Below are 14,297 nucleotides of genomic sequence, written 5' to 3'. Positions count from 1 at the left end.
ATAATAACAAATACATAGAATTCATATTTTTAGATCTGCATATATAAATTTTAAAGAATAACTGAAGATATAAAAAATTAGAAAGATTGACTTGTAACAACTTATTTCGTAACTGTATTTGCGATCATTGCGTGAACATTTGCAGTTTCAAATTGCTGTAATCGCGATTGCGTTTACTCAAAGCCGCACCTGTAGTAGCCGGCTGTATAGTATAGGCTATGCGGAAAAAAGATGCATAAGCAATAAAGTACCCTAGTATACGATGTGGTAGTGCTTTCTTCGATTACATTTACGAGGTGGCTGACTGCTAAAGTTACGCGAATCACCGTTGAACGTTACAGTACGCGCTATGTTTTACAGCGTCAACGCCATTCCTGTATCTAACTTTACTCCTCTTTGATTTATTCTAATAAGATAAACTTGGCCGATTACTTCGCCGAAAACTTAAGTGAATATCTGATTTTATCAGAATTTGTAATATTTTCTCTTTCGAGATTGGCAAATAAAAAAAAAAAAAAAAAAAAATTCTATCACGGATCGACGAGATGATTCTTTCAACATCTCAAAAGATGATATTTTAATAAAATAAAATAAACTCTTTATCACGATATAAACATGATTACAGAATCATATAATTGAGATTCAGGTTAAAAAAAGTGATCTATGAGAAGGTGGAAACTATACGAATACATTGAAAAAAAAATTTAATCACACATTTTGGAATGTTAGCTTGGAAACTTTTTTTTTTACTCGAAACAAGATTAATCTCTGCAGTTATTTTTATCATGATTTACGAATTACCTTGTAAATATTTAGAGAATCACGCATACTACGTATCGTTTGATTATAAATTTATTCATGATTATCTATTTGTCGATTACCATCGAATATTATCACAGATTAATAGAACATTAGTAAGCCTCGTCATTAAAATGATTACTTGTAGATTTCACTTTGTTTTCCAATTAATCATCAAATACCAGTTTGAAGACTCAGTTTAGTGTGATACTATCAATCAATATGTAAAATATTATAAAATAGTTTCACGATTTATTTTATTTTCGATTTGAGACTTTGGTATGTCATCGATCTAATCGATGTTTCTTCACTTTTATACACAAGATTCTCTTAATCGCGGCATCGCGCGATGAGTCAATGTTCTCTGCGGTTAAAAAATTTAGCGATTCTGCAATTCTCCAACAGAACCGTGCGGCATTATAGAGCGAAATAGAATTCTCTGTCGCGAATCTGCATAAGATACCACTGGATCGAGCAAAGGAGGGCTGTGTATGAAATTAGAGGGGGAGGGAAGCGTGCATACGTGTGTCGTCTCTTCAGTCGCGGGAGAATCGCGGCTTCTCGCGAGAGGATCAGTTTGTAACTGGATGGTGGTGGAGAGAGACGAACGCAAAGCGAATAGACGGCGCGAGACAAAGTACGAAACGAACAGCTGGAATGACGGAGAGGAACGAGCGCGCGAACGAGCGAGAGGGAAACAGCTGTACCGTGTTACCTCCACCGTAGTGCAGAGACGGATGCTGCGTTGAGTCCGTGAGAAATAGTGGGGGAAAAAGAAAGAGAGGGATGGGAGAGAGAGAGAGAGACAGATGGACGAAGCAAGAGCGAAGCAGTCGGGAAGAGACGAGCGTGAGAGAGATCGACCGACGAGGTGTGAGAAAGACGACGTGCTCGCAAGAAGGCCGCGGTAGTCCTTCTCAGCTGGCTAGGTGAGATAAGGACGAGACGGACAAACGGATTGACGAAGGTGCCTAAGGTAGGGGATACTCAGTCTGGCGGCCACGTGCTACACGAGCGCACGCCCCGAGCCGGCCGGCGGTCCAGCCAGTCATCCACGACGCCGTCCTCTTCTTCTTCGTCCCCGTATCATCCCCGCGCGTTTTCTCACGTTCCTCCCATCCGTCCCATCAGTTTATTCGTCTCTTTTTGTCGAACCTGTGACGGAAATCGTCGAAAAGTCGCGCGACGTAGTTTCGAGCGCGAGCAAGCACGCGATCGGTGCGATTCTCCAGCATATGTTCTAAAGGATCGAAGAGCAGTGATCCTGAAGAAAGATTCGAAAAGAAAAGAAAAGAAAAAAAAAAAACATTTGGTTTTTGTGACATCAGTCGGTGATCTCTGCGCGGTATCTTACACGCGATATACCTTTGTACCTTGATCCTTTCCGACAGATGATTACGATTTTTCTCTGTCGGAGGATATCCTTCACGCGAGTGTACCTCGGTTTGGTGTAATGACGTTACCGCGACGAAACGATCGCGCATCGTTTAATAATACGGTGCGTAGATGAAGAACGTGCGTCAATGTGTGTGTTTTCTGTGCTGGAAAAGAGCAAACGACTGATAATGCGTATTGTCGCGGCGAACTGACGCGCTTGCAGGCGCGACAGTGCGAAGAATTGACTGAACGGAGGATTTATATTTGAGTGTGTGCGTTGAGAGAAGAAAAGGAATAAACAGAAATATCGGTGAGGAATTTTGGACAGGTATGTATCGCATATTTTTCACATTCACGCATAGTCGTAAATTTACTAGTGTCAGAGAGTCATAGGCGGATCTAGCCTTAAGAAGGAAAAACCCTTTACCCTTTTCCTCAAAAGAGAGTCATGTCTTAAAATTCATCAAAATATATTATTCCTATGTATTTCAAATATATATTAAAATTCTCACATTTTTTAATTAATACATCTATTGTATATTCTTGATGGAGAGCGAAAAGAAAAATCATATGTGAGATTTTATTATTCTATTTATCTAACTAATATATTTTTCGAGAAAGAGAATTCGAATTTTCGTTACACAGATCCGTCTACGATTTTAAAAGCTTTTATCCGTTCACATGTTATCACATAATATATATTCGTTAACGATTATATGAAAGAAATAATAATGCGAAGAAAATTTTAGAAAATTTCAATATATATATTGTATTTTACTGCATTTTTAAATTCTTTTTTTCATCTATATATCTTTTTTATTTATTTATATTTTTTAATATTTTAAAATGGTATCGCCTTTCCTGCAATTTTTAAATGTTAAAATCAAACGTAATGACTTATTGCTAAAACTCAATAGCTCTTTCCTCATTCTGGTATTACATTAGTTTTTATCTCAGTTGGTTATGATTTTAGGCGTGCCGTGCAAAATTAATCGAATATATCTCTTCGATTTATTTATAACATAATTTTCTGACATAATGTGTACGCCGTATCTTTCGTTTTTCTCACATTTATCGAACTGCAGTTGAGAATCGTGACGTTACACACTCTCATAATAAGTTTCAAACATATAACGTTATATATGCCGATAGCGTGATCTCTTATTCGAATCGTTTCAATAAATAACGTAACAATATCTCTCGTGTGAGAAAGGCCTTTTACTATGCTATTTGTCGAGATGCTTGCCTCTTCGACGCTCGAGCAATCCCTTGTAATGAAATCGAGTTACGTTTGCGTAACAAAACGATCAAGAGTGTCAGAAATTAACAATAATTCAAACTCATTATTTTAGACTCGAAACTTTTAAAGGGGAAATCAGTGCTATACGAGATGTATAATTAGAGACTTAGAACTTTACAATTACAATGTACAAAGTGGCATGCTATATTTGACCTCAAATTCGCATATTGGAAATCGATTGATTCAATCTCACAGTGCTTGCGATTAATAATGCCCGTGATCGCGAACAATTCGACGAACCAGCAGCCGGTGCCGTTACATGAAAAATCGATTCAGACGATTCGCAGCGGTTATGATTAATTTGTCACGACTTAGAGAGAGAGAAAGAGGGAAGAGGGGGCGCAACAATTTCAAATGCTGCAGCCGGTACGGTGATATCCATGTGACGTGCCGCTCACAACCGGTTCATTAAAGGTGCAGTCCGCTCGTCACTCATTGGCTGCCACGGCTTGGCAGCGATGGAGATGTTCGCGCGCCCGCCCGAAAAGGAGAACAGGAGTAAAAAAAAAAAAAAGGGAAGATTACATACACGGATGATGCTTTTGACGCGAGTGTGTTTCACCTTTCAATCATTATTATTGCGAAGACGAGCAGAGAGGCAGCCGGCCGCCGATCGCGATCACCGCGCGCATCTGTCAGAAGTGGAGAAAAAAATATTGCCGGACAATCGAATTATTAATATCGGGACAGAGGAGTGGCTTTCGCAAGGCGAGAGGAACCGATAGAAGAAACGACGAATTAGCAATGACGAAATCAACAACGGCGGGAGATCATTTGAAATCGTTATCGCGGAAATAAATAAGCGTGTTTCGATAGGCATTTCAATAAATTGCCGCGCAAACTTTCGCGGATTGATATATTGGATATCACGGCCGTTCATAGAGGGATATTTCATAAGTTTAGAAAGGTCGAATTTCTCATATCGGATCTAAGCTGATAATTAATTCAAGACTCTCAAAGTTTCGATCGAGTCAACTTTGGATCCGTGATGGAATGCGATTAATACTTTAATAATGTGACGCGATCGAAACATTGTTCTAAGCGTCAAATGTCAAATCAATCTCGACGTTCGTCGTCATGGTGAATAAATTGCGATTTAATTTAATACCTATGCGCGGTATCATTATTTCTCGCGACAGTATCACTAATTACGCTTTAATATCCTAATTATTTCACAAATTAAGCTCACAATCGATTAAGATCAAGTGGGCTTTGTAATGAAATTATTCACGCAGGTATTCATTAGCAAATGCGCGAGACGAACGCGCCGCGTTCACGTTCTTGTACAAAGAGAAACGATTCTCCTTCCGCTGATTTGTTCAAGGACCGAGGACGCGTCGCGATCCGCGTAAATACCTAGATGTGGAATCCTTACGTCGCCCGATGACAGCTGAAACATATCGGCGATGACGGCACGCTGATAATAGTTTTAAGAGCGAAGAGGCGTCCTTCGGCATCGGCTAATGAAATATACGCTCGTTAGACGCAACTCGAAAACGCAAATAGGAAAAACCCTGATGACATCGATGATCGGTCATCATTGTCGTCGTAACTTCGGAGAACGCGTGATTATCACGAGCGTTACAATTGTGCTACCGCTGATTTGTGCCTTAATCCGCGGGAACAAGGATTTATCGGAGCCGGGAAGCATGGCGGAGATATTCAGGTGGAACCGGTCTTCCGCGAGCGTATACGGCTCTTAATTAATTTGTCATTAGTCGACGAAGAGAGATGGCGCGCAATAAAATTTATCGGTCTCTTCTTTTGTCACGAACACCGCCGATTACGTTGATTTTAATACATATGTCTGCGAAAACAGACGCGTTCGCCCGTCGAAAACAATCTTTTGATTACCGCGCGAATAAGAATTATATCGTTTTTACATGGGATAGTAATTATTCTTAGAGATAACACTTAGAATATATATAATCCTACGTTAAAAATTATGACGATGAGTTACATAAACAGGAAAATTTTTTCTTTGTTATAAGTACCAATGAGTATTGATTACGTCCTAGATATATATAGATTATAATAGTCACACTTATTATGAATTATCATTAAAAGAAAAAAAAAAGAAAAAAAAGCATTTCTGTTGTTTCGGACATATTAAAGTTCGCGCGCACACACTTTAGCTTCGAATTATTATCAATCGACAATTAAAGAGTTTTAGTGAATAAAGTTTCATCAATTATGGATTTTATGCTTATTTGCCGATTTTATTCATTAGTATTTCGTATTAAATGTACCAGTTCTCCTTGATACCGCTCCAACTTTACGATATATAGTGATGTGTTACAACTTGAGCATTAGTATTGTATAATCGTGGCGCTATAAATTCGTAGCAATTTAACGCAATCAAACGTACTTCAATTATAATCCATGAATATTTGAAATCTCGTATATAATCTCTGTTGCTACAAATTCTCGCGTATAACGCGATCATGTTGTAAATATGTATAATACTCCGTGATCGAGTAGATTAACTCGCTGCGGCACCAATTACTGCGTTCTTAATCGTGGCTTTGCGATTGACTAAGAAAATCTCAGTATCCTCAATTAACATTTACTTTCAAATCTCGAAACTAGCCTAATTCTTTAAGCTACAGATCGCGTTATCTCATACACGTCCCATCCGTCATCCTTTGTATTAATTACGTAAAGAGATTTAATTTTCGAATTCTTTTAGAATTCGTATGAATATTGATTTCCTCGTATTTACAACATTCAACAATCCCGTTCTGAGTTGCTTCGAGCTAACACGAGTTTATTCCTCAATAAATTGAAATTAAATCTCGGTAATCATATATACAGACACATACACACACACACACACACACACACACACAAGCATATACGTTTGTACACGTTGGTTGAATTCCCACATGATACGCAGGGCGAAAATTAATACGTGGCAGCCTCTGTAATTAGCTCTCGTATTTATGCGTCTCTCGCAGGGCGGGCTGCGTTAACATGGTAATGGCGTTACATCGTTGTAAACACGACATGTTATCTCGAGCGATACATACCTGAGGGCCTCGCGTTCGCCGATCGCGATTTCGGGAAGAGGACTGCGTTCCCTCGCTTTTATACTTCGCGACCCGCCGCTCGTATTCTGGAATAATTATTATATGCCGCGCGCTGATACGCCGCCTCGCGCGTTCATTCGCCGTAAAAATGTCCTTTTAATAGTGGGAGATATCGGTTAGTATATTCTCTTGGTGTTTCTGTTGCGAAAAGGCGGTATCTATGTGTGCTCGATACACTAATATCTTGTCTTATACAATACATTAGTGAATGAATCGCCGAATTCAAACAAGAATATTATAACAATATACAAAAAAATATTCAGTTTTATCAATTAGAGAGAAATAATTAATTCAATCCGTATAATGTACGACATTATAAGTTATTGATTTTTCCCGAAAACTTTTTGCGTTTTCACAGTGACAAGCGTGACGATACGGAAAAAGTGTCAAAATGTTGGCACGCCACAATAAACGAGAAGACGGCAGGTCGAGTTATAGGCCAGGACGGCTGACACCGAGGGATTAAAGCACGTCGAATGGATGTGGGCGATTTATCGGGCTCGGCAGGATTGATAGGGAGCGGATCCATCTCGGTTGCGACGGGTGTTGGTATTATCGCCAACACGACATCCGCCACCCCAGGGTGGTGGACGCCTACGTCGACAATTACCTCGGCAGCGGCCAACACCGACGTGGTGAGTTTCCTTCTCTTTATATATAAATTATTAGCTTCTGCAAAAGTTCATTTTCCGTCTTCGTATTAAAAATCGAAGAAAAGAAACTTTATATAAATAAAACAAATTATTTTTTATTTAAATTATAATTTGATTATTAAATTTTTTTTTTTTTTTTTTTTTTTTTATGATATATGTGTAATACTATTAGAGAAACGGTGACAATTATATCCCACGTACGTGTAATAAATGCCCGTATATTAATAATATAGAATTAATCGTCTTACGTCAGACAATAAAGATTCATACGTCACATGGCATTTATTGTAAATTACGATTTTTTTTTGTTATTCAAATATGATATTTCTGTGGCATTTAATGTTTAATCATGGGTCTTGCGATTCAATTAAATTACAGTGTCTCTCATAAACTGATCGGATTGAAGACACGTATCGCGCGAATTTCTTTTCGTCGTCACTCACTCGACAGTTGATTGGTATTTACATAGGTTGTATTATTCTCATTAAATTGCGCCGTTGCCTGGAATAACGGAATTTAGAGAGCGAACAAAACCCTGAAAAAGAAGAGAAATGTGTAACTCATTTTTTGTGGGAAAAAAAAACACGCATTACGCTATCTCTGCTCGTTATTGAATGTCGTTTGTGGCGACGCTTAATGAGATGATTCTCGCGCGTGGGACGTGGGTGGGCGATGGAAAGGATTCATACCGATGTGTAGCGATGTAGATTATCCGTAAATCGTGCGAGAAGCAACACGACCACGGGAGCAACGCGTTATTTAACATCGTCGATGTGTGGTGGTCTGTGGCCGCGGAGATTAGAACCGAGATTGACATAGCCGCGTCATCTGTTGGACGTTTAACCTTTTTTGCCTCCTACCTCGGCTTGCGCGTCGCTGCTCCTCGCCATCATTTCCGCGAGAAATCATCAGCCCGTACCGAGCATACGTTCCTAGATTAATGAGATCGAAAGTCGTTTTCGAATACCTGTGCATCGCTGTAGGCCATTTTAGCGTTTACGACGTATAAAGGTCGTTGCGATGAATTTTACATTTTAAACAAAAGGGGCGAATAAAAGCGAACGTTTACCTCTTCTCGCATCCGCGCGGGATTACACGGGTATGCGCGTTTGATGATATATATTTTATATGGTGATATACGTCTCGATAATATATAATCGAAATATTTCACAATTTAGGTCATTGTGTGAAAATCTTACCATATATGCATAATTGTTTTCTAATCAAATCGATTCCGTACGCAATGCGATAAATGTGTGGGGCCTAAACCCAATCAATTTATTCGATGCATAAATTTGCAAATTGCGCATTCATTTCATGTTATATATATCGGAATTGTAAAGCGCCATTAAATGCAGATAGTTATGATCGGTAGAACGAGCGCGTATAAAATGTTAACCGCGCATAAAAAATATATCTATAAAAATTATTGCTCGTAAAGCGAGAGACCTAGTCCTAATCTGGCCAGGCGACGTCCGTCGAATGAGCGAAAATAAATTCGAGCACGTTTGAATACAGATCCCAAGGATCGAACGCGTTGTGCGATCGCCTTCGATTATTCCCGCTCGATCAATTTCTCGTTGCTCTTACGAAAGAGAGCGGTCGCGTTAACTTAGTTCGCCCTTTTCGTGTGGGAATCGGAGCCTGCGCGAATCACATCCCGCGTACAATTCGCACGCTCACCCGCGTCCACGTACGCTCACGCTTAACATACGCAGCGTGCACGGTCCTCTCATCTTTGCGTCGCCTTTCTCGCGCATTCAAGCTGAGGATGCGCGGCGGAGCTGTGCGATCCGCTAATGACTGGCTAACTAGGTTTTAATAGGAACGCGGTTTCTCGTAGAGAAACCCCTCTCGCGCAAACACGAGAAGAAAAGGTCCTTTTTTTCTCCCGCGCGACGTCACCGTCGAGGATCCTCCACGTGAAGCAGATGCGCGCGCGCTGATTGCCGATTGCGGATCGCACAATTCGACGAGAGATTGTAATTGAGAATTTTAAGGGATCGAATCCGGGAATATGTTCGATATTCTTGGATAATCTTACACTGGAATTAATTGGGACGAAAAGCAGAAAAATAAACCCTTTTTTTTCGATAAACGAATTATTTTCAATTTAGATCTAATGATGCAAGGAATTAGAATATTTAAATATATATAACGAAGAAGATTCGTCATTTTCAATTTTGAGAATAATATAGGTGGCTATTATATACATACGCATGAAATAGTATTGTGATAAATCGATAGCGTTGCGATAATGTTTTTAAAAAAATATATTAGAGATATCTTTTTTAGTAATTTGTTTTATCACATGCGACATCGCATCGCAAACAGTACTTCACAAACGCATATTAGTTTTTCATATTAGTTTTTTATAGCCAAGTATAACACAAACATCTGATAAATTTTATGATTAATCGGCGTTCGAGAAGTTTAGTAATTAATTGATACTTCAAGTAAGTTGACATCTTATTGTCAAATGTAATTAATCATATTTTAAATATTTTTGATATTAAAAAATAGTTGATGAGCGAATTAATATATCTGGAGTATATTTTTAAAAATAATTTTCACGTTCCTTTTCAGTTACGATTTCATAATAATGCTTTGTACTGAAATAGAAAAATCCAACATATATTACGGCTTATCCCTATCACACAGTGCTCCCCGTTGTTCCGTGTTGAACTCGCGTTTCGAGAGCGTTAGACCGGGATCGAGAATCCTTTTGTGATTGGCAGACATTGTACGGAAATCATGCGCGATCGTCGGGAACATTCTGAACGTTCTCGGATCCCGAGCGTAACCACATATCGCATCTTTTTGTTGCAGATGAATCAGCTCTGCAGAGTTTGCGGAGAGCCGGCCGCGGGTTTTCACTTCGGGGCCTTCACGTGCGAAGGCTGCAAGGTCAGTATCTTCGCACCGCCATTCTTCCACGGCTATTCATCCGTGTCGTTATTCTCTGTGTAATAAAACGAAAAAGAAAAAAAAGGAAAAGAAGAAAGGGACGACCCGCGATTATTACGTTTCTCGCGCGACGGGAGATACTTAAGTCTGCAATTACGTAAATCGCGTAGAATCACACCGAGACAAAAAGTAATAGTATCGCAGACGCGATTGTCTTTTGCAAATCAGACTCTTGCGTCAACAGTCCATCCGGTGCAAAGATATCCCGGTGTTAAAATCAGTCATCCGTAATTTACCGTTAAATTAAAAGTCGCTACGCGTCGAAAGAGCACGTTGTCCGAAGGTTTAATTACGTCTCGCGAACGCGCTTGCTTCTACTGTATAGCTTGTAAACTTTCCGACAGTTGAATCTAACTTCTTACTAACAGATAGATAAATGTTTTATTTCGATGCGTTTCTCTGCACATCTGGTACGTAATCAAGCGAAAGTGCAAATCGTTAATCGATTGCCATTCATCAATGTGCGCATCTTTCGCTTTCTGTTGCACAGTCTTTCTTCGGGCGTACTTATAACAATCTGGGCAGCATATCTGAATGCAAGAACGGCGGCGTCTGCGTGATCAACAAGAAGAATCGCACCGCCTGCAAGGCGTGTCGCTTGCGGAAGTGCTTGATGGTGGGCATGTCTAAGTCCGGTTCACGTTACGGCCGGCGCTCCAATTGGTTCAAGATACACTGCTTGCTGCAGGAGCAGTCTCACCAGGCGCAGAATCGCCTAATCAAGGACCCTAAGTCCGCGTACGAGAAGGCTTTCGGCTCGTTGGACGCTGCGAATAACAACAACAATAATAACACCGAAAACGTAAGTAACACCAGCGCTAGCAGCGTCGTCGGCATCGTCACCACGGCGACCACTACGGCGAACAGTTACCATCATCATCCGCACCACCATCATCATCCGGACCGGTTGCCCAAGAGGGAAGACGGCGCGCTCAGGCCACCGGAGATGCCGGTGCAACTGAGATCGCCGGAGATCCCACCTAGGACCAGCCAGGACGCGATTTTGAGGCCCGGTGATCTTCCGAGGGTTTCGCACGAAATGCTCAGGCCTGAAGTTTCGAGGTTTCCCATGTGGCGGGGCCCGCCGTTGTTCCATCCGGCTCTCACACACATGCAGCTGCTTAACGCGCCGTTCTTTCCCTTCCAGCAGGCACGCTTCATGGTACCTTACATGAATCAAATAAGCCCGCCGCAGATAGTGACCAGTTTATCGACCTCGTCCAGCGAGAACGTTAGCCCGCGAACAACCCCGTCGCCAACGAAGAGGAACGAGGAAAATCGAGAATGTCACGAGATCGACCGCGACGCCAGCCAACGAGATCGACGTCCGAGGAGAGGATCGACAGAGATCGCATATGACAAAAGCCTGGCGTTTCTGCGATCTCTTGGACCGGAGCAGGAAGAGCCGATGGACCTCAGCATGAAGGACACGCAGACGGATGGGCATGAAATGGATGCTGGTAGTATGGAAGAGGAAGAGGAGGAGAAGTCGAGCGATAGCGAGGATAACGAGTTTCTGCAAGATACCGGACCGCCCTTGGATCTCACACGAAAGACATGACCTCGGATATCAGACGGTGCTCAATAGATGCTTAATAGAAATTTGCTCTGATCGCGAAGGATTGTCGTCGGTGTCGCTCCAAGTTCGCGAGGGCGACGTAAAAGAATAATGGTTCATAATGAAAGGGAAATTCTGACAAATCGAAGCTTGCCGGCGAAAGGGAAAAAATAAACGCTTGAAGGAAAAAAATGGGTGGGAAAATAACGAAGAAGACGAAGAAGAAGCTAAAGAAAGGTGAAGTGAGGTGAAGAAGAGAATGGAGTAGAACGTGCGAGGTGCGGAGGGAGAGAAGGTACAGTTACATCGTAATAACGTGGCGAGCGAGAAGCACGGCCAAGTGTCAAAGGTGCCTTGGCACAAGAAACGAGAAGACGATTCGGGGTGGGGAAGAAGAGTAGCCGAATACGATTATGTTGGAACGACACGAGGGAAAAGCGGGAGAAGGGGGGGAGAGAGCGCGGTCGGCCTACATCGGCCGATGGACAAGACAAGAACAAGAAGTGCCGCGCGTAGCTAGCCGGCATAAACGGCTTTATGATCGGTGATCGCCCGATCGATGAAAATTGCTCAAGCCGCTCGGTATTAGTCCCTTTTGCCCAGCCGTATACCGGCGACAGGTGCACGTTGACGGAACGGAGTCGTCGGCTCGTGACACATCTCGTGTCATTGGGAAACGACGGACGATTGTGCCTTATAAACGGTGCCTTCTTTGAAAGTGCGCCGATACAAACTATAGTTTAACGTTAAACGCGATATATAACTATTCGCTGTGTATAGCGCGACGACACGCTCGGCGATGGCCAGTGAATTCTTCGCGCGTGTTATCGTTCGGCAATATCCGAGGCCCGAACATTACTGTTCGATCCGCACACGCGCTCGTTCGCCAAAATTGATTCGGCGAAATGAGTTCGATGTGATAAATCGAACAAGATTGATTCGGGCACCGAATAGATCGTGATTCTACGCGTGAATCTCGAGTACTCTTAACGTAACTTATATTTTTCGAGAGTCTCTTTTTTTCGAATAAACACAAGCGCGGGGAAAGCTATTCCGAAACTCCTTGATCGCGCCGAACGTCCGCGGCGAGATCGCGAGTTGCGCTCAAGTACAAAAAAAGAAAAAAAAAGAAAGAGATGCATATAGAAGATGTGGTAATGACGACGCGGGCATCGTTTAAATGTCCGAGTCGAGTGAAATAAAGAATATTATATACCTGAATGTAACGCTGTTCATTAAATCCCTTCACACATGCTCATCGATCTTCCATCTTTCACGCGGGTACGTATACCGTTCCAAACTCGGAGATGGTATTCCAATACTTTCGTCTCGCGCGCCTTTCAAAACGTTTTTCGTCGCGCCGCTACGAAAGCGCGCGTTATAATATTATTACACATGCGCGCGTAAACGCGCGTATTATCGTACATGCAATGTTATTTATCTAGCAATAAATTTGCCCGTCTTGATATACTACGCAAAAAATTATCCTCTCGATAGTTTCACGCCGACGCGACGCGATGCTTCGGGAAAGAATGATGCGATTCCCGTCTCGAGAGTCGAGGACGTCGGAAACGCTTAACAATAAATTTTCTTAAAAGTTCAGCAATAAATACGCGGGTATATCGATCGTAAGGTTTCTCCTCCTAAGGTCGTTTGACCGGGTCAGCCGGAGCTCCTTTCCGCGCGCGAGAAGAACTTTCGGAAAAGACGGCCGCGAAACGCGCCGCTTGACGAGCGAGCGACGTACTCGGAAGTGCGTGCTTTATTGCTAATTAAGTTAAACTCTTTGAGAAAATCAAGGTGGGTTCCCGTCACCGTGTAATACCTAGCGCGCTGGTCCTGATAATTTATGAATATTTACGTCGCTGGCAAGATCCGTGCTGAATCTTCGAGGAGAGATCACGACACCGGAATTCACGTTTCGCGACATAGAGATTTGTCTTACAGGAAAGTTTTTACCTGTGTTAGACAGAGGCTTCTGCCTGTATGGCCTCTTTTATAAGTATGCTAACGCGTTCTTCACCGATGTGCTATTATTAGCGATTTCATGATGACATTATAACTTATGGTATCTTAAATGTGCCTTATTAAAGATCATGAATTTTTTGATTACGCAAATATAATTTCTAAATTATATTGGTTTTTCAGCGAAAGTATGCTTACTCCGAATTATACAAACATCGAACATTTTGAATTTCAACAAACTATTGAAAACAGTAGGGTATTCATATCTATTTAAAATTTATGCACGGTCTCTTCACGAGTACTTGCAAGGATATTTCAAAGTTAGAATAGGACGTAATATGGTCTGGTAACAGGGATTGTGCAACGCGAGACGTGCAAGTTCGCAAAATCGTGTAAAGTTTGCCCCGCGCGCGAATCCCGACACGAGTTCTCTGTCAATATTCTCAGGAACAAAATGGCCTTCCCTCTCAAATAACGCTTCGTACATATTGCGAGCATGTTTTCGCATATATTTAACGAAAGAACAGACGATTTATGTCTCTCGTCGCGCAGGATAATTAGTATCGAATTCATGAATTGTTTGACGCGAC

At 41.7% G+C, this 14,297-nt stretch overlaps 2 protein-coding genes across 2 annotated transcripts in view; one reads left to right on the top strand and one right to left on the bottom strand.

Annotated features, from left to right (window-relative positions):
- The window catches only part of LOC138938041 (trimethylguanosine synthase-like), a 109,784-nt gene that overhangs the window by 8,780 nt on the left and 86,707 nt on the right, over nucleotides 1-14,297 (bottom strand). The gene's annotated exons all lie outside the window — the stretch shown is intronic.
- LOC138938172 (zygotic gap protein knirps) lies at nucleotides 1,290-13,228 on the top strand. Its single transcript, XM_070304963.1, has 4 exons — nucleotides 1,290-2,503; nucleotides 6,923-7,199; nucleotides 10,047-10,124; nucleotides 10,675-13,228. The coding sequence occupies exons 2-4, from the start codon at nucleotides 7,041-7,043 to the stop codon at nucleotides 11,743-11,745; spliced, it is 1,308 nt and encodes a 435-aa protein (XP_070161064.1). The 5' UTR covers nucleotides 1,290-2,503; nucleotides 6,923-7,040; the 3' UTR covers nucleotides 11,746-13,228.

This window comes from Polyergus mexicanus, unplaced genomic scaffold (genome assembly GCF_030449975.1).
Source record: "Polyergus mexicanus isolate NDT 795.1 unplaced genomic scaffold, iyPolMexi1.0 SCAF_12, whole genome shotgun sequence".
Lineage (NCBI taxonomy): Eukaryota > Metazoa > Arthropoda > Insecta > Hymenoptera > Formicidae > Polyergus > Polyergus mexicanus.
The sequence above is the reverse complement of the archived record's forward strand: the minus strand, read 5'-3'. Positions and strand labels throughout refer to the sequence as shown.

What these genes read in the sequence shown, in the direction of transcription:
- LOC138938172 (XM_070304963.1), top strand. Translation starts at nt 7,041, where the DNA reads ATGGATGTGGGCGATTTATCGGGCTCGGCAGGATTGATAGGGAGCGGA. An exon ending in CAGCGGCCAACACCGACGTG is followed by an intron (nt 7,200 to 10,046) that starts GTGAGTTTCCTT and finishes TTTTTGTTGCAG; the next exon opens with ATGAATCAGCTCTGCAGAGT. An exon ending in TCACGTGCGAAGGCTGCAAG is followed by an intron (nt 10,125 to 10,674) that starts GTCAGTATCTTC and finishes TCTGTTGCACAG; the next exon opens with TCTTTCTTCGGGCGTACTTA.